Consider the following 19,254-nt stretch of genomic DNA (forward strand, 5'->3'; position numbering starts at 1 on the left):
AATTTTATAATTGCATAGTGCTAAATGTTTAATATGTGGAACAATACAGTAAATAAACTAACTTCTCTGTTCGTTTCGTTGGCTATGGGTTGTATGGTTTTTTTTTGCATATTGATTGCTTGTTTGGTTGGCTTGGCAGTCTGTATAACGAGTTCATACTTGAAAAAGTAAATTGAGCTACGATCGTAAAACACAAACTCTGCTTCTGTTCTTTTGTATATTTTGAATATTTCTCATACATTGGCTACTATCCTATAAGAATGACTTTGTGGATGATCGAAATGTTCTTATTTTCTTTTTTGTTTTCAATATACACATCATTTAAGATCAATCTCTTTCGCTTCATCAATCGCAAAAACGGATCGGGCTCTGTTTCTTTTCCATAAGGTCGACAATCTAAAAGATTACATTAGACAGCTGCAGTATTTTCGGTTGAAGCCGCAACAGGAACAGTCCCTGATTGTACCGGTACCGATTCGGTGTTTGCAGGAGTAGAAATGATTTCAATGGTGTCATTGGTATCATTGGTAGCAGGAGAGACATTATTAGGATTAGAAGTAGAAGTGGAAGTGACGACATTAGGCCCGTTACTGCTACCATTAATGTGAGCTTTTGTAGTATCAGTAGAAGTTACAGTAGAAACAGTGATCTGCGCACTGCTGCTGGTAGTTTCTTCAGATTTAGTGAGTTTATCTGAGGCAGCTGCGACTTCATTCTGTTTTTCTACGATATCGATACGGGCCTTTTTACAAGCCGGCTCGGTCAAGATTTTATCTACATCCTGGAATGAATCGTGGGTAAAATGATTTTTTGAATGCATATGAGATTCGACATTCACTTTTCAATTTGCAGTGAAGTAATTGTACTCAAAAATTTATCTCGAATGAGTAAAACGCAAAATGAAGTAAGAATTACTTTAGAGCATCCACCATGTAGCAAAATTGTAACCAGCAATATGCGCTAACACTGAATTTGACGTTGATATATATGTTAATGTGTCTAAGGTTGTAGAACATGAACCAAACTTAATAGTTATTTGCTTAAAATTGTAACTATTTAAAAAATGTCGCTTTTTTACTTAAGGCCGATCATAAAGAACGATTTTTCTACATCACTACAAATGTAAATTGGTTAAGGTTTAATTTATAATTTCACACAATTATATGATTTACCTGTTCAGGGTGTTTACCGATGAATTCAAGGCGCGCTGCTTCATACATTTTGACGAATTTGTCTCGTTGTTCTTTAAACTGTGCGTACAGCGCATCGTCACGATGTCCTTTGAGCCGATTTGCAAGTTCAGCTTTTTTATCATGTTCAGATTTGATTTCCTCCGTTACCCATGGTTTTTCTAATGGATATTCTTCCCTCTGCTGTACGGGTTTTGTTCGCGCACGTTTTCCATTCGGACCTATGGTGCCTCCATTCGGTGTCATCCCGTTGCGAGGAAATGAATTCATTTTAGGGATCATACCACGTCCGTGCAAATTTCCATTAACGTTTCGGCGCATTTGCCCATCGGGACCATGGCGTAGAGGCGGTGGCATCATTCGTCCCATACCAAGCGGCGGACCCATCGGTCGGCCTGTCATCGGAGGGATTGGAGGAGGTAATGACCTGTGCATCGATAAAAGCGACATCGGACCTGGAGGCCCTGCGCCGAATCTACCATTCGGTGGCCCTCGCATACGCATTCCGGGACCATTGCGAAAATGTGCCGGTGGAACTGGTGGTGGTATGGGCGGAGGGTTCATAGGACCACGGCGATTACCAGAGGATGAACCGGGAAACATGTTCGGAGGAGCCATTGGATGCCCCCAGTTGGGCATTCCGTTTGTTCCGCCGTTCATGCGGTGTCGCATACCCGGACCACCGTTTTTCATGGGACGCTTCATCGGTTGATTCATTCTTCGGTTACCACTGGAATAGTTTTTACTTCCACTATCGGAGCCATTCGCAGCATTTGTGTTCGCAACGCCCGTTTCGTTTGCAGAAGTAATCGAGTCATCGTTGAAATCAACAAAGCCCGGATCATCTCCGAGCTGATTCGCGTTGAACATTGCACTCATGTTTCTCATGTTGTTCATTTGGTTGTACTGCTTGCCGAAGCCCTGCTTGAACCGTTGTCGATTGGGCATTTGATTGCCTCCTCGTTTATTACCGTCGTTATTTGGAGCCTTATTTGAGACCATTATTATTAATGTTTCTCTCTTTGGAAATTTTTCACTTCCGATTCTTTGCTACCAGCAGTTGTCGCCTGAAAAAGCGAGTAACTGCGGCAAAGATGAAACCCTCACTTGTTAATGATATTGACTGGCACGCTATGATGATTTTTCCGTACTTGATCAACTACGACCAGCTTTGCACATTTCACAAAAATAGAACTTCGTACTTGCAAGAGTTCCCGGAAAAATAGAAACGACTTTGTTGCTTGCTTTGATACCTTTTATCTACGTTTTTTCTTGCAAGAAATAGTTGTACTAAATCGAATGACAGTTCTTGAAAAAAATGCTATTGACCGGTCGCCAAGAAATATATCAAATACACAACAAACTGTGATTAAATGTTCGTTTTTTATGGTACGACAAATTTTGCTATTTAAAATTTATAAACTGGCAACATTGAACAGTTGTGCCTAATTACACTTACATTTCGCAAACCGCGAATAAATATGCTGTGCTAAAAGTGACTGTCAACACATGACTGGAACCTTCAAACTGGTTTACGTTGTCTAGAAATGTTTAGGTAGGAAAAGCATGGTTTTGCCTGCGGTTTATTTTTCTACAGGCGGGTATTTTGTTCAGTGAACCTTATTTTTCAATACGTTTGAAAATGGTAAGCAAAAATTCTCTTATGTTTGGTTCATAATGATTTGAAAGCTGTTGTAAAGCTATAAAATTTGTTATTTCAATTCAATGTTCATCAATTTCAGTCGAAAAAGACTAAACGTAACTTTGTTCCGACAAAAGACGCAACACATGATATAAAATCTAAGGTGAATCTAGACCAGAAAGAACCGCCATCGAAGATCATGGAAAATCATAATATTAAAAACATGGACAAAAAACCGAAAGCCTGGAAACGTAAAACATTCGACCGATCAATGGAGCAGAAATCTTTGAATATTCCAATCGATCCGGCTGCATTACTACGGCACTCTCGGGGGGAGCGCATGAACATGGACGGTGTACAATCAAAGATGCATAAAATTCAAGCAAAACGTAAGGACATTAATATGGAATTCGCATCAGAGCAGGCTGCCCGAGCAGAAATTTTACTCCACGAAGAAGAAGGTTATCTGGAGGCGGATGAAGGTGAATGCACAACCAACATCACGCAAAAAGAAATAGTTGAAAATGTGGACATAACAACGGCCATGAAGCATTTTAATTTGGCACTTGATTTTGGTCCATATTGCATGCGGTACACTAAGAACGGCACACATTTGCTGATCGGGGGTAAGCGTGGTCATGTGGCAGCATTCGACTGGGTTCAAAAAAAGTTGCTGTGTGAAATGAATGTGATGGAATCCGTTCACGATGTCACTTGGCTAATGAATCATACGATGTATGCTGTGGCTCAAAAAAACTGGGTACATGTATATGATCATAAAGGTACTGAGATACATTGCATCAAAATCATGCATAGAAGTCAACGGTTGGAATATTTACCTTACCATTTTCTGCTGAATAGTGCCGGAGATAAAGGATTCCTATCGTGGATAGATGTGTCTATCGGAACTACAGTAGGTAATTACCCAACTCGGATGGGCAATATATCGGTAATGACGCAAAACCCTTGGAACGCAGTTACTTGCATTGGGGGCTCTAAAGGTGTAGTATCCATGTGGTCACCGATGGTACGGGAACCGCTTGCTAAGATGCTATGCCATCCGGTGCAACTAACAGCACTTGCAATCGATCCGAAAGGAATGCACATGGCAACCGCTGGGTTGGATCGTAAAATTAAGATATGGGACATTCGTCAACTAGAAGGTCCTATCGAAACTTATCACACCAATACTGCGGTCACCGAGATTGACCTTTCACAGCGAGGACTGTTAGCTCTATCGATGGGCAATATTTGCGAGATTTATCGCAGAAACAATAATTCAGAAGAAGAGAAAATGAAACCATACATGAGACATCGGACGAATGGAACCATTTCTGATATTAGATTCTGTCCTTATGAGGACATTCTCGGTGTAGCAACCGCAAAGGGTTTCAATTCGCTAATAGTTCCAGGTTCAGGCGAACCCAATTTCGACACATATGAGGCCAACCCCTATCAGTCCCGTTCGCAAAGACGCGAGCAAGAGATTCACAGCTTGCTGGAAAAGATTCCGGCAGAATTCATTGCACTTAATCCCTGCCAGATCGATGAAGTGGATGTACCTTCCGCTAAGGCACGGCTTGAGCAGAAAATCAAGGTGTTAACGTTGAAACCCCCTAAGATAAATTTTGAACCACGTAAACGGAACCGCGTGTCGAAGGCAAAGCTGGTTCAAATTAAACGAAACGTGAAAGAGACCAGATTCCGCGAGGTAGTCAACGAGATTCGTGAGTTAAAAGAAAAAGTGTTGGCGGAAGAAACAGACGTTGTGGAAACCCCTGACTTTATTCCACTAGAATCGAAGAATGTGTTGGATCGGTTCAACACAAAGAAAAAAAAGGGAAAACACTAAGCATACATTTGTATAATATAGTTATTAGAAAAATAAAACGTTCAGATCACTTGTAGATACTTGTGTAATATTCTTCTTCGAGATCATATAGATCGGCTGCCATATCGTCTCGCACCGCCATCAACTTGTTATCCCGATCGATTTGAGTGGTACGATAGAGAGTTGAATTACTACAAATAGCTTCATTGACGGAATGAAAGTCGTTCAGTATGAGGTATTGTTTGATATCCGAAACGAGCTTCATGAGAGATTCTCCTGCTCGTACTATGTTAGCCGCCCGTACTTGTGTTTCGTATGTGTCTTGTTCACATTGCGTTATTTTAGATAGCTGTGTATCATTTTCACCTTTGGCTAGCCTAATGATTTCTACAAACAAAATTAAATCATAACTATATGAGCTTCTCTAAAACAATATCCATAAGACATACCTTCGAAGTTTTCGCGCATGCTACGGATGTCTTCTTTCAATCGGGAGTTATACGATTTCAAGAGTGCTTCTTTAGACTGAGTTAAATTGCGCTGCATTTTGGATAAACGAAAACCAGGCTAATTATGAAAGATTTACTGCAAATTGTGGATGAACCGAAGTTGGTGCAGATTTCATCAGATTGTTTATATTTGGTTGAAAAGGCGTCCTCAAACGTCAAAGCAAATTAACGCTGTCAAACGTAGAAAACGATCGTGGGTTGATACTATTGGCCCACGAATCCGTTGTTGCATCTATTATCATATCATTTCACATTATCTCTGGGCAAATTAAATGAAATCTTATAAACATTTTCAATTGATTTAAAAGTTGGTTTGCAAGCAAATAGAAAAAGGCATGAAGAAGCTATATTTATCAAATATGAAACGATAACCTGTCAAATATCAACAACCCTTTACCGTATGCTATAAATAGCAAAAGCAACATTTGAACACCGCAGAATGTCAAGAAAAGTGTCATGCACAATATAAAATAAATTGTTTACAGAACTTTTTTCCAAAATTAAAGACAATACACTAAACTGAAGAAAAATCAGCCATATTCATACAATCAGCGATTTATTTAAACATTTAAGAAGATATGAACAATCTAGAAAGTTGTATTCACTTGCCGCACCGTGAGTAAACTTCATCAAAGAAGTATAACAAGAAGAAGAAGGCCGTGGGGTGTTCTGATTGGTCCACGACTGCTCACCGGGAGCATTTATTCGCGTAACGGAGAAAGCAAGCCGACATTTTTAAAGTACCAGCAATAGAGAAAAGACCAACGCGCAGTGTTCAGTAAAACTGAGAGCATTTTGTGGCAGAAAGTAGTTGGGTGCAAAAGTCCCGTTCGTGAATTTCGTGATTTCTCTGTGAATTGTAGGATATTCAAAAATAAGCATAAAGTAAGTTAAACACATGGAACTAACGTTATCAGATAGAACACTGTGCGCCTATTGCCGGCAACTACGGTTACCATGAGGTAGTGGTTTGCGTTTGCGGAAGCACGTAAGAAAATTGCAAAAGTGTCCTAAAAAGCCTCAAAAGGTTGCTTGTTTCCTCTGGCGCATCTGGTATGTGGTTAGCCGCTGCCCGGTCACTGAAATGTTCCAGAACATTATGCAGCCATAATGGAGGGTATAATAGAGAGCACGTCGGCGATTGATTCGACATAGTGGTGATAAATTGAAGAAAAAATGGATGCCAGATCCGTTGCATTTTTATGACAGCAACTTCGGTTTCGAACGGTCCTTTTTTACTATACTTATTTCAATGGGGAACAAACTGGCAAAATAGTAGCTAAAAAAAAGAAATAGTACGGCAGGGACACGTACATGTTCAGCATACCGGGACCGGGACTTGCGTGTTGGCAGCGCGTTCGTACATACACCATCGCTCCTATCAAGCTTGCCTGCGTCGGTAGTAGTGACGCTGCGCCCCAAAGGTTGACGTGTTCTTTTTGAATTGGAGCATACTCTCGACCACTGTACGGTATTGGAGAGCAGACGCCTCGCATTTCTATCTCAGCCGTTGGTGCGGAGACGAGTTACTTGCTCATCTATCGTGTAAGCACTGGGGGGGAAACGAAGGTAGTAAAGTGAATTTCGTGAAAAATTGTTCCCAGTTTTGTTGTAAATGCAGGGCGAAAATCCCGCCTGAAAAGATAATTTCAAGCAGCAAAGGCAACAAACAGTTTTGCTTTTATATAAACGACAAAATAGGTCACTAGTGGCCGGTGCTGTGTTAGACAGCGGCCTAAATGAGGTCAAGACACCTAACGGTTGTTTGCCGATTTTGAATTGTGTGTCGTCGTTGGTGACGTGATTTCCATGCTTATTAATTGAAAAAAAAACCCAATACGTGGGCTCCTTGTTTGAACGGGCGTTCTTAGTCAGGCCGAACAAAACCCGGATGGTGCGAAGTTTTACTGACGTGGCTTTTTATGGCGGTAGTCTGTTGGGCCATGTGGCATAGCCATAGCGCAGCACAGCGCCTACTGATCTTAATAAATGTTTGATCTAGGGAGGCAGATTTTTGAATGCAGTTCTACAAAATTAGACAAATGTGATTAAATTAAGATCATTATTTCACCCCAAGTAGAACACGTGGCTTACTTTGTGGGGTTTTGGCTGTTTGGTTACACAGCACGAAGAAGTTTTTTTTAAATGATCTTTAAAACTGACGAGGTGTATGCTTGCTTGTTTTCTTTTTTTGCTTTCTTAGAACGTACAACATGAAGTTACTAACCCAATCGACCCTGGTGGTCGTACTGGCCGTGTTGGCCTGTTCGGCGGAGGAAAAGAAAGAGAAGGACAAAGACATCGGCACAGTGGTCGGTATCGATCTGGGCACGACGTACTCCTGCGTCGGTGTGTACAAAAACGGCCGTGTAGAAATCATCGCCAACGATCAGGGTAACCGTATTACGCCCTCCTACGTGGCATTCACCGCCGACGGAGAACGTCTGATCGGTGACGCGGCCAAGAACCAGTTGACGACGAATCCCGAAAACACGGTGTTCGACGCAAAGCGACTGATCGGTCGCGAGTTCACGGATCACACCGTCCAGCACGACATTAAGCTGCTGCCGTTCAAGGTGATCGAAAAGAACTCGAAGCCCCACATCAAGGTGTCCACTGGCCAGGGCGACAAGGTGTTCGCTCCGGAAGAAATCTCCGCCATGGTGCTGGGCAAGATGAAGGAAACGGCCGAGGCGTATCTGGGTAAGAAGGTGACACACGCCGTGGTCACGGTGCCGGCTTACTTCAACGATGCCCAACGTCAAGCGACAAAGGATGCCGGAACGATCGCAGGATTGGTGGTGATGCGTATCATCAACGAACCGACAGCGGCGGCCATTGCATACGGTCTGGACAAGAAGGACGGCGAGAAGAACGTGCTGGTGTTCGATCTGGGCGGTGGTACCTTCGACGTGTCGCTCCTTACCATCGATAACGGTGTGTTCGAGGTGGTGGCCACGAACGGAGACACCCATCTGGGCGGTGAAGATTTCGATCAGCGCGTCATGGATCACTTCATCAAGATGTACAAGAAAAAGAAGGGCAAGGACATCCGCAAAGATAACCGCGCTGTGCAGAAGCTGCGTCGTGAGGTAGAAAAGGCGAAACGTGCCCTTTCCGCTAGCCACCAGGTTCGCATCGAAATCGAATCGTTCTTCGAGGGTGACGACTTCAGCGAGACGCTGACCCGTGCCAAGTTCGAGGAGCTGAACATGGATCTCTTCCGCTCGACGATGAAACCCGTACAGAAGGTGCTCGAGGATGCCGATATGAACAAGAAGGACGTCGATGAGATCGTGCTGGTCGGTGGATCGACTCGTATCCCCAAGGTGCAGCAGCTGGTGAAGGAATTCTTCAATGGCAAGGAACCGTCCCGTGGTATCAATCCCGACGAGGCCGTCGCGTACGGTGCTGCCGTCCAGGCTGGTGTACTTTCCGGTGAACAGGATACGGACGCGATCGTGCTACTCGACGTTAACCCTCTGACCATGGGTATTGAAACTGTCGGTGGAGTGATGACGAAGCTGATTCCGCGCAACACCGTTATCCCGACGAAGAAGTCCCAGATCTTCTCGACCGCCTCGGACAACCAGCACACCGTGACGATCCAGGTGTACGAGGGCGAGCGTCCCATGACGAAGGACAACCACTTGCTCGGAAAGTTCGACCTGACCGGCATCCCACCGGCACCGCGTGGTATTCCGCAGATCGAAGTATCCTTCGAGATCGACGCCAACGGTATCCTGCAAGTGTCGGCCGAGGATAAGGGCACGGGCAACCGTGAGAAGATCGTCATTACCAACGACCAGAACCGTCTGACGCCGGATGACATCGATCGCATGATCAAGGATGCGGAACGCTTTGCCGACGACGACAAGAAGCTGAAGGAGCGCGTGGAGGCACGTAACGAGCTCGAAAGCTACGCGTACAGCCTGAAGAACCAGCTCAGCTCGAAGGACAAGCTCGGTGCGAGCGTGTCGGACGACGACAAGGCGAAGATGGAGGAGGCGATCGACGAGAAGATCAAGTGGTTGGACGAAAACCAGGACACTGAGGCGGAGGAGTACAAGAAGCAGAAGAAGGAGCTGGAGGACATTGTGCAGCCGATCATTGCCAAGCTGTACGCCAGCAGTGGAGGAGCCCCACCACCATCGGCCGGAGGCGAAGAGGACGATGAGCTGAAGGATGAGCTGTAAGTGGACGAGCGATGATGCACCACAACCAGCAAGAGGCGCCTTCCACAACGATGCCTTTCGTGAGAAAAGCACGTCCAATCGCCTTTCACTCAGTAGTCCGCTGAACCGGTGCGAAGATCCTTATCATCGTAGCCGTCGGAGGGCTTTCTTCATAGTAATCGACCTCATCAGCAACCATTATCAGCGTTAAAAAGAAAGGGGAGATTAGGTTCGTTATCATTCCTTCTTCATGCGCAGTGCGTCCGAAGGAGGGGCTGGAAAATCCATCGATCGAATCGGTCGCATTTTCTTTCTCTCTTCTCGTTTTCACTCGAGATAGAGGCACAGAAAATACGACCGATGCGATACGGTCTTTGCGGAGGTTCATCTTATTTTCTAGATGAGTGCTTCTCCCAAAGGCGCAATTTTCCAGATACACGAGGGAGAATTACACGATGTTCCACAGTAAACAAAACCGTCAATCCAAAAGGAAAGGAGTATGGTACGGCTTTGCGCTTGGGTTCGTATGTTTGTTTAGTTTGTTCGCGGTGTAGAGAGAGATGTAAAAATATTTTCAAACGTTTATTTATTGTGCAAATAGCGGAAGCAATGCTAGGTTCTAGGGAATGTCGAAGATGAGCTAGAAGATATTGGGAGTCCAACACAAATGGTAGAGGATCTCAGAGGTAGTTTTTGTTTTCCTTCTCTTCACTTTAACGGAATTCGTTTCGAAAGTGTACGTAGATTGTGCGCGCCTAAGCTATAGAAGTTTGCCGGCGATGTGCATAAGAGACCAGCAATGCGTCGATACATTAATTTCACGCACAGACATCCATTACAGGCCTGAGAAATAATGAAACAGGATGCAATGCGGCACTCGTTCAATTTCGTTAATTTTTTTCGCGTGTGATTTTCCCGTTCGATTGATTGCGGGTCCTTTTTGTTTTTACTACGTGTCCTTCATAGCATAGCTCGTTTTTTTTAATTCAACATGTTGGCCACCTACTCCCAGATAGCTAAGAACAACAACAACAATAGCGCGGAGGTTGCACGGGTGTAGAAGCGCTTTCGGAATGCTACTGTCTGATAACTGCGCGCTCGCTTACTGCCCAAGATCATCAGACAGGGGCCATGAAGCCGTTTATGTACGTTTCAATTATTTCTCATCCATCGACTGATTGTAATGTAAGGAAGACAAAGAATGAAAAAAAGTACATAAAATAAACAAAAGAACCAAAATGAAAATGACACACCCACCATTTATCGAAAGAACTTCTACTCTATGTCGACTGCAATCGGATGTTATACCGTGTCTGAAAGCTATACCAACTTCCGGCTTTAATGTTAGTATGCATATCACGATGGGTTCACTTTATTAACTGTTTGCTGCCATCGAAAGCAGGAAGGAATGGTAAATGGTACATATCATTGTGAATCTTAGTTTCGGCTGCGTCTTCATGATTGATGGTTGGCTTAAGTAAATTGTTTAAATATGATACATGTCGAAACATTCCACTTTATAAGAGCCAAAGCCAAGCGAATCAAGCACCTGAGGCGTCGCCGTTTGCCGATCCGTCGGTTGTACTCGTAACATAAAACACTCATCCCTCCGACCGTTTAAAGCTCAATAAAAGGGAAAAACAACAAAGACTTAGTAGGGGCATAATAAATAGGAGTGGATGAAGGGACGAAGGAAAACAAGATCTGTATACTGCGCATCCTAGGTGGCGTGGAGGGCATTTGGAAAGGCTCGCATTTGATGGACCACGTGGCAACGAAGCCACGTGGCCACGAAGCAAGCTTGTTTCAGTCCGCCCGAAATACACTACGCTAGGTTTAGCAAACTATCATCTACAACTCAGTTCAATAAACGATGCGTTGTTGCGCGTTACATCCTTACGTTCACGCGGAACGCCGCCGACAGCTCGTTCGATGGGAACGTCGCAAAGTCGGCCTTTGCCGCCCGGTGCGGTTTCCGGTGGAGGTACTCCTGCATAACGTCACACGCCAGCTGTTCCGCCTTCGCCCGGATCTGCGTCTGCTGCCGCTTCTGGCGGTTCTCGTGGTCAAGAATCGTCTTCGACACACTACCGTGCACGGTGCGGGTGGAGGGCAACTCGGCACCCTTGACTAGCGACATGATGAGGTCATGCTTCACGCGCGTAATCTCCTGTTCTAGCTGCTGGATGCGCTCGTCCTTCGGTTGCGGTACGTGCAGTGGTTCCAACCCGGACAGGATCTTGCGGTACTCGTTCGCTTGCACCTTTAGCCGCTCGGTTCGCTCGTCCTTAAACGCGCGCTTGAGCAGCGACAGTTCCTGCGCGATGTACGGGGAACTGGCCGAGATATCGAGCGCGGTCGTCGTCTTGAGATCCACCTTGCGCGAGCTGAACGATTTCAACTTATCGCGCAGGCTGCTCTTTTCGCTTTCCAACGAATCGATATCGTTCTGCAGATGGTCCATCGTTTCCTCGAACTCCTTCTCCTTTCTGGGGATGGGTGTAAAGAAAGAAAAATATGCGATTGGATAACATTTTCTCCACAACACCCGCGGACACGGTACGTACTGTTTCAACTTGGTGCACACCTCGTCGTACTGCTTCTGCAGTCGCGTCGTGTTCGCTTCGTGATCCTGCTGCAGCACCGACAGCTTCTTTTCGGCCAAATCCTTCCGGATCTGCATCTCGGACAGCTCGTTCAGCTTCAGCTTGGCGGCCAGCTTGAGCTGCCGAATTTCCGCCTCCCGGTTCTCGAGCGTCGCCGTTAGCGTTTTCGTTTCCTCGAGCTGCTTCTTGACGGCTTGCGCTCGCAGGATGATCGGTGCGGCCGGTTTCTCTTTCGGTTTGCCCGCATTCGTCGCCGAGATGATCTCGTACTCGTGATCCAGCAGATACTGTGCCAGTTGACCCATGTCCGTGCTGGACGCACTCAGCACCGTGCGCACGTTCTGGGACGGTCCGAGATCGTCCTGTTCGTACACCTTCTCGCACCCGTTCGACAGGATCTCCCATAGCTTGTCGTGCGGTACGGACGTCTCCGTTTCGGGATCGACCGTTACCAGCTGCAGGCACTGGCGGGTGGCGTAGAACAGCACGCTCATAACCTTATTCAGTGCCTCCGCCGTACGCTTCAGATTGCGCAACGTGTTCATCGAGAGGTTACACTTCGTGATGGTCACGTCCTGCGGCAGGCGGCGCTTCACCAGTTTCAGTTGTTGCCGCACGTTTTCGACGTTTTGCAGAATGTACTGCAGCAGCAGTCCGGAATCGCTCGTCTCGTCGCCCGGCTGTTGTGAGAGTGGAAAAGAAGAAGTGTACGGTGAAACCGAAAACGGCCACGATCTCACGGATGCTACCGATAATGCGTACCTTAATCAGCATCTTGATGATGTTGGAATCGTTCGCAATCGAATCGCAAGCGGCCCCGATCGAAGCGGTACAATCCCGTACGATTTGAGTTTCGTTTACGAGATCCTCACCGGTCAGCAGCACCACGTACATGGCGTTGAAGAACGTCACGCACTTCTCCAGATCTGTGGGGGATAGGGAAATGATTGAAAATGAAGAATACATTAGTCACCCTTTGATTCCTGGACCCAGTCGCTGCCCAGAGCAGCCTACTTACTGTCCGTGGAGGAGTTCTCGTCCAGCTGGTTAGCCTTCAGCAGGTCCACAATCTCGTCCACCATCTTCTCTTGTGCCTGCATTTCCGGCAGCGCCGCACCGATCTTCAGCAGCGTGTCCGGATTGCAACCGGTCATGCTGTACAGGAACTGGTGCATGATGCTTTGCAGATTGTGCACGTGGTGCAGCAGGCGCGAACGGAAGCCAAACTGTGCCACCTCGTGACCGGATAGGATCGCCGCTCGGTCCACTTGTGGTACGTCCGAGAAGCGTTCCCGTGCCTGGCTCACGATAATGCCCGCCTTAAAGACGATACGCGAGACGAGCAGGATCACGAGGATGGCGTCGTGATCGCCGCCCCGTGCCATGAACACGTCCGGCATGAATGCGGACAGGTAGCGCACGTGTTCGTTTGCCTGCGTTAGCTCGATCTGACGCAGCTGCAGATCGATGGCTCGCGTGAAGGCCTTCGATTCGGCGAACATTTGCTTGAAATCGATCGTCTCCGTGATGAGAGCCGTATCCTTCGCTTGCTGTTGCTGCTGTTGCTTGCTCGATTCCTGGTTCAATCGTTCGCGCAACTCCTGACACTGGTCGTTCAACCGTTGTACCAGCTCGCGGAATTTTAGGATCGTTTGGTCACGGTCGACGATCGTCTCGAGTGCGGCGTCTTTCTCACGGACCGCCTCACGTTTGGCGGCGTGTGCCATGTCCAGCTCTTCGCGCATGTCCATCTCCAGCTCGTGGTTGCTTTCGACCAGCTGCTCGTGGACCTCTTCGAGGGCTTCCAGCTCGGCAACTTCCTCCTCGAGCGCTTTCACCTTGTCCTCCAGCTCCATCTTCTTTTCGGCGAGCTGCTCAACCATCTCTTCGGCACCGAGCGCCGCGTCCACTTGCTCCTGCAGATCGCTCAGTTGCGTTTCCAGCTCGTCGATTTTGGCCGAGAACTTTTCCTTTGTGCGTTGCAGTTCCGTTACCTCGGACTTTTTCGTTTCCAGCTCCTTCTCGAGCTTCTGGATCTCGTGCTTTTCGTGCGCGGACAAATCACGCAACCGGACCAACGTCTCACGCAAACGCGCATTTTGCTGTTCCAGCTGCTTGAACTCGTAAGTGGATGCTACGATCGGACCGTCACCTCCACTACCGGCACCACCGGTACCACCGGTACCCGTGCCCAGCTTTTCCTGCATTTCCGCCTTCAGAATCTCCAGATCGAGTGTCAGCTCCTCGATGCGCTCCTTGGCCGTCTCCAGCTCGAGCGCCAGCGTGTCCGCCTTCTCCTCGGCCATCTCTTTGTCGAGCGTGATCAGTTCCACGTTTTCCGACAGTTCGGCCATTTCCTCGCTGTGCAAATCGCGCGCTTCGATCGCATCCTTCGCATCCTGCTTCGCTCGTTGCAAATCACGTTGGAGCTGCGAATGTGCGTCCATAATTTTACTCTTAAACTCCACCAGCTGCTCGTACTGCGTTTTCATCTTGTCGAACTCGCGCATCCGCTCGCGATCCTCCGCCCGGCGTTGCTTTAGCGTTTCGAGCTTTTCGCTCAAATCCGTCGCCTGCTTCCGGCTCTCTTCGAGCTCTTGCTGCAGCTGCAGAATGTGAATGCGGTCCTCCGTGGACGAACCGGGTGCTGGTGTCATCGCGGGTGACGGTGAGGTAAGCGATTGTCCCGGCGTGAACTGAGGCTTGAGCGTTTCCACGAAACCGGTCTCGACGAAGGACGCACGCTTTGATGTTTGCAGCGATTCCGGTGGGCTCATGTGCGAACGTTGAAGCGGCTCGTGTCGGTCGGGTTTCACCATCGTCGGGATGGAGGACACGGGCGTCGGGATGGAGGACTGACCGGACGCTCGTTCGCTGCCCGGGGACGTGAGCTGGGTTTTCGAACCGAGCGAGCTCGTGCTGCGGTTCAGTGACATCCGGGAGCTGAAACAGAGCATCAGGATGGGTATTAGCAAAAAACGGAGGCTAAGAAACAAACCGCCAACAAACCGCACGACATTGTGGTCATTCTTCAAACTAGCGCCACTGAAACACGAGCACAAGACGAACGGATTGCTACAGATGAATTGGTGAAGAATTAAGAAAGGCGTTTACACGTGAGGAGGGAATACTACCAATTTTACATCACTCCAACGGCAAGCATACCGAGTGTCTTGAACCGTGGAAACTCAGGAAAAACAGCGTGCAAAAAACGGTTAGGCATTCGGGTGAAGCTGGTGGAGAATTTCGTGTGCATCTATAGACCGGCCGGCAATGCGAAAGTAAAACAGAAAACAAAAATCCCTAACCGGAAACAATAGCGAGACAAAAACAGCACACAGAACGCAAAACAAATAGACAAATAGAAGCCGAAGCGAAGTGACACTACGCGCCGGAAGGGGCGAATCTAATCCGTGATCTTTCCCGATGGAAAAACGCAATAAATCCGAGAAGGACATGGCCATGCTGAGAGTGCAGCGTTTTGCGATGGAAAAGCAAAAAAAAACAACAAAGATATAGTGGAGAACAGTAGAGAAAAAAAACAACACGGTGACTATACAGCACAAATGCGCAAGCAGCACAAAAACAAAATAAAAGGTATCGATAAGCAATCGGTCGGTAAAAAGTCGGTAACCTGGACGTTGACAGTGTCATTGTCATGGAGGCGCGCTTCGTTTGCGGCTGCTTAACCGGTGACTTCCGGCGCACCCTGTCGTCGTCGACAATCGGAAACCGTATTCGGTGGCGCATTCGATGGATGGTGTTCGATCGCGAGAGTGTGACGATGATGATGATGATGATCATGGCGAGGATGAGAACGGGTCCACCCAAAGGACATTCCGACGACGCAAATTCCGGTCCATTTGAACGGCGATGGGAGGGTACACAGGAGCAACAAAAAAAATCGAGGTGGTAGGGATGGTTACGGTTGTTAGTTGATTAGTTAGTTTGAAATTCGCCACATGATCGTCGCACGCGATGAAATGACGTGTGGGAGGGTGAGGTAGAAACGAGTTCGATTAGGCACCGACGACAGGATTAGAGAAGATAGATGAAAGAAAAAGAGAAAGATAGCGATTAAAATTGACTAATTCAGTAACCATATTTTTGTTTCAGCTACGATCAAAGCACACGATCTGCACGTGGCAGCTAATCTTGGAGGCCATTTCTAATTAAATACAGGAGGGGAAAAAAAACAAAATACTAATCCATACAACAAACACGAAACGGAAAAAGGAAGTTCAAATGTCCTTCACTAGCAGGCGCTTACGGAGGGGTTTGGTAAAGGAAAAGGTACATAACTGAAGAAAAAAGAAAAGTCAACTTCAACGTACTACAAAAGCTGGTGGATGAAAATCTTCCGTAAGGATGTGGCCAAAGCACAAGGGGACTAAGGGGCACGCACGTACATTGCTTTTTTTCTCATTAACATATTTCACTTACGCTGTTGGCTTGGCGGTAAACGTTTGTGCCGATCCAGGCATGGAGGCGAGTGATCGAACAGAACCCGCACTAGACCGGGGCAGCAATGAAAAGGTAAAACAAACGAACAGTTAGTTTGCTGCCACTTCCGTTTCTGGTAGTGTGCATGGTTTGAGAGTTTCTATTAAATGCAGCAGCATTCGGGTGAGGCTCCATTGATACGGAAACGCGTCCTGAAGGATGAGCAAATATTTTGTTGCCTATACGATGCGCTCAAACACTCGAATTGCATAAACCAAAGTGTGAGGATGGTTTCAACATTTCTAAAACATCTATTCTACGATTGCAAGCATCTATCGGCTTCCAATCGGGTGAATACGTTCAAAGGAAGAAAACAAAAAAAAGGATACGATCCTGATCGGGTGAGACAAGGCTCTAACGCACTATCGTATGTAAAGTGGCTAAAGGCGAATTTGTTTTTTGTTTAAACCGAAGGGTTAACTGCAATGAAAGTGACCTAAACTAAAGCTGATAATAAGGCGGCATAGAGCAAATGGGGATGGCCGTGGAATGAACAGTCATATTAGCGCCATGAATCCATCTTCAAACAGCGCTTAGATGAAAGGCATTTGTGTGTTGTTAGTCACTTACGTTACTCTGCCGGTTGCACGCTTAGCACTAGCGGCGTTTACAACGTTACAAAAGTTACAGGAGTATGGAGATGGAAGAGAAAGACGGATAGAGAAAGATAGATCGGTGGCACCAGACACGTGTTAGGCAGGATGTGTGGTGGTGGTGGGCGAAATGTGAGTGGTACTGAATGCGATGAACGATGCGGTGGACCGAAATGTTTCAAGGGATATGGTTCCATTCCTAACCCCGATCACTAACCTGCTCAGTCGGGAACGTGGTTTTTCTTCCGGTGTTTGTGCGTCCTCGATCGGATTGCCCGATTCGTCGATGAACATGAGCTGCGTTGGCCGGACGAACATGCCGTAGTTTTCGTCGCACTGAAACGAACATAGGATATGCGTGAGTTGCGTGTGATGTTGCATGGGTTTGCGTAGAGCAGGCGTTACCGAAAAGTACTGATGCCCTTTTATCGATCCGTTGTTCTTGCCCTTAGCTTCGTCCAGAATCACGCCTATCCATTTGCCCACGGCGAACGAGGTCATGCCGACGTACGCGATCGTACCGCGGACGTCCTTGCCGGGCAGCTCCACCCGTTGGCCAATTTTCAGATACTTTTCGGCCATGGTGAGGTGCGTACGCCGCTGCTAGTGCTGTGCGGGAATCGATGGATGAATGGGGCTGCGATTGCCTGTTGGTACTGTTGCTGCTTTCACTGCGAAGGAGCGTTGATGTCATCATCAATGGCTGGAATGTTGCTGCACCGGGGGCGGTTTTTTCACCAACGGCGTTCGGACACGTTACCTTCTGCTGGTGCGATGAATAGCGATGCAAACAATTGTGCAACTTCCGTGAGATCGCGTCTAAAAATCACAATTAAATACAAACATTTTGGCGAGCCCTTGTGGCTGATTACACGAAAATAGCTTTCAATATTTTTTATCCTCTATTGACAACACTTTTGGGGTCGTTTTTGACATTTCAGAAAATGACAGTTCATTCGAGCAGTGTATAATAATTCGAGCACCTTACAACTGCTCGAATTTCGAACACCTGCATATGTAACCAGACCTGCATATGTAACGAGTTTAGAATGGATAAATCTCGCCATTTCAAGATTACCGGAACCCACGTTGGTCTCTGAAATGTGTAAAAAATCCGTTGGCTTATGTAATGAGATGTGGTGGCTTGTATAGCAAATACTATTTCCGTTTCGGACGGAAATGAGTGCGTTGCTGCTGGAGAAGCTATACGTTATGGGCGTAATTCCGACAAAGTGGGATCTGGCTAATGCGAACAAGATCAGCGCATCGTCGTTTGCGCCGGAATCTTTTGCTCGTGCTGGTGCGTAACAAGATGTCGGAAAACGTGTCCCATGCGACCAAGATGGTCAAGAATGGCCACGTGCGCGTTGGTGTGAAAGTGGTTAAAGATCTCGCGTTCTTAATGCCGCGCACGCTGGAGGATTTCATAACCTAGGTCGACGGTTCGGCAATCCGTAAGCACCTGCAGGAGTATAATGATATCCGAGACAATTATGAAATGTGAATAAATTGAGCATAGTATATGCGACTCGTTAATCAAGTGCTGTCCTCTGGAGAAAAAGCTGAAGCCTTCTCTATTTTGAGTCTATTTGAGTCAGTTGATATTATGTAGTTCTACTTCAAACCACTGCAAGTAATAATTCTTCAACAATTCCGTAAAAAAACGTGTAGTTGTTGGTAATCATATTCAATAAAAATGAATAATTTCCCTTTGAATACCTTTTGCATAGCCATCTACATCTTTTCAGGGTCCGTACCCTACTAGTTATGGTGTTAGATTCTCGTTGATCATTTCTTGACATTAATTTGTTTGTTGTTGTTGTAATTTGTCATTAATAGCTGTTGCCTCTCTTCAATTATAATTGATTTTAAAAATTGATCAAATGCACTCTACCTCTCTTTGTCTCTCTATATCTCTCTCTGTATGTGCGTGCGTGCGTCGGCCTTCGCCACCGTCAGGATATCTGACTCACCTCAAGCTCAGCTAGGATGCGTTGTTCAACCGACGACGAGCTAGCTGAGCTGTATGGTGAGCCAGATATCCTGACGGTGGCGAAGTCCGGCAGGATTCGGTGGTTGGGGCATTTCATGGCATGTCAGAGAGCAAGAAGCGTTACAGAGTTTGTTTTTTCGCAAACGCTCTTGCTCATTGATGCTTGCGCTTCCAGTCGTTACATCGCATAAGGTTTTGAAGCGAAAGAGCGA

General features: G+C 46.8%; 5 protein-coding genes and 1 pseudogene across 5 annotated transcripts; 3 read left to right on the forward strand and 3 right to left on the reverse strand.

The window, feature by feature from the left end:
* Nucleotides 1–409: 409 nt before the first annotated feature.
* On the reverse strand, nucleotides 410–2,192 carry LOC128721239 (DNA-binding protein K10). Its single transcript, XM_053814973.1, has 2 exons — nucleotides 1,173–2,192; nucleotides 410–781 (listed from the first exon to the last, which is right to left on the reverse strand). Exons 1-2 carry the CDS (start codon nucleotides 2,190–2,192, stop codon nucleotides 410–412), a joined length of 1,392 nt encoding a protein of 463 aa, XP_053670948.1.
* Nucleotides 2,193–3,055: 863 nt separating this feature from the next.
* LOC128731565 (WD repeat-containing protein 46) lies at nucleotides 3,056–4,788 on the forward strand. Its single transcript, XM_053824699.1, has one exon. It carries the CDS (start codon nucleotides 3,056–3,058, stop codon nucleotides 4,682–4,684), a length of 1,629 nt encoding a protein of 542 aa, XP_053680674.1. The 3' UTR covers nucleotides 4,685–4,788.
* Nucleotides 4,731–5,209, reverse strand: LOC128721240 (mediator of RNA polymerase II transcription subunit 22). The gene is made up of 2 exons (XM_053814974.1): nucleotides 5,113–5,209; nucleotides 4,731–5,050 (listed from the first exon to the last, which is right to left on the reverse strand). The coding sequence occupies exons 1-2, from the start codon at nucleotides 5,207–5,209 to the stop codon at nucleotides 4,731–4,733; spliced, it is 417 nt and encodes a 138-aa protein (XP_053670949.1).
* Nucleotides 5,210–5,918: 709 nt separating this feature from the next.
* LOC128721238 (endoplasmic reticulum chaperone BiP) lies at nucleotides 5,919–10,140 on the forward strand. Its single transcript, XM_053814971.1, has 2 exons — nucleotides 5,919–6,057; nucleotides 7,376–10,140. Exon 2 carries the CDS (start codon nucleotides 7,386–7,388, stop codon nucleotides 9,366–9,368), a length of 1,983 nt encoding a protein of 660 aa, XP_053670946.1. The 5' UTR covers nucleotides 5,919–6,057; nucleotides 7,376–7,385; the 3' UTR covers nucleotides 9,369–10,140.
* A 406-nt stretch (nucleotides 10,141–10,546) lies between these two features.
* On the reverse strand, nucleotides 10,547–17,631 carry LOC128721237 (dynactin subunit 1). Its single transcript, XM_053814970.1, has 6 exons — nucleotides 17,455–17,631; nucleotides 17,267–17,385; nucleotides 12,972–14,896; nucleotides 12,716–12,879; nucleotides 11,915–12,633; nucleotides 10,547–11,836 (listed from the first exon to the last, which is right to left on the reverse strand). The coding sequence occupies exons 1-6, from the start codon at nucleotides 17,629–17,631 to the stop codon at nucleotides 11,236–11,238; spliced, it is 3,705 nt and encodes a 1,234-aa protein (XP_053670945.1). The 3' UTR covers nucleotides 10,547–11,235.
* Nucleotides 17,632–18,098: 467 nt separating this feature from the next.
* LOC128731576 (U3 small nucleolar ribonucleoprotein protein IMP3-like) lies at nucleotides 18,099–18,553 on the forward strand (annotated as a pseudogene).
* Nucleotides 18,554–19,254: the final 701 nt, after the last annotated feature.

Source organism: Anopheles nili, chromosome 2 (genome assembly GCF_943737925.1).
Source record: "Anopheles nili chromosome 2, idAnoNiliSN_F5_01, whole genome shotgun sequence".
Classification (NCBI taxonomy): Eukaryota; Metazoa; Arthropoda; class Insecta; order Diptera; family Culicidae; genus Anopheles; species Anopheles nili.

Bases quoted from the DNA above. Each gene is read 5' to 3' on its own strand.
- LOC128721239 (XM_053814973.1), bottom strand. From the start codon at position 2,192: ATGGTCTCAAATAAGGCTCCAAATAACGACGGTAATAAACGAGGAGGC. The intron at 782-1,172 runs GTAAATCATATA...GATTCATTCCAG, and splicing joins TCGGTAAACACCCTGAACAG to GATGTAGATAAAATCTTGAC.
- LOC128731565 (XM_053824699.1), top strand. From the start codon at position 3,056: ATGGACAAAAAACCGAAAGCCTGGAAACGTAAAACATTCGACCGATCA.
- LOC128721240 (XM_053814974.1), bottom strand. From the start codon at position 5,209: ATGCAGCGCAATTTAACTCAGTCTAAAGAAGCACTCTTGAAATCGTAT. The intron at 5,051-5,112 runs GTATGTCTTATG...TTTTGTTTGTAG, and splicing joins CATGCGCGAAAACTTCGAAG to AAATCATTAGGCTAGCCAAA.
- LOC128721238 (XM_053814971.1), top strand. From the start codon at position 7,386: ATGAAGTTACTAACCCAATCGACCCTGGTGGTCGTACTGGCCGTGTTG.
- LOC128721237 (XM_053814970.1), bottom strand. From the start codon at position 17,631: ATGGCCGAAAAGTATCTGAAAATTGGCCAACGGGTGGAGCTGCCCGGC. The intron at 14,897-17,266 runs GTTAGTGATCGG...GCTCTGTTTCAG, and splicing joins CCACGTTCCCGACTGAGCAG to CTCCCGGATGTCACTGAACC. The intron at 12,880-12,971 runs GTAAGTAGGCTG...TATCCCCCACAG, and splicing joins CGAGAACTCCTCCACGGACA to ATCTGGAGAAGTGCGTGACG.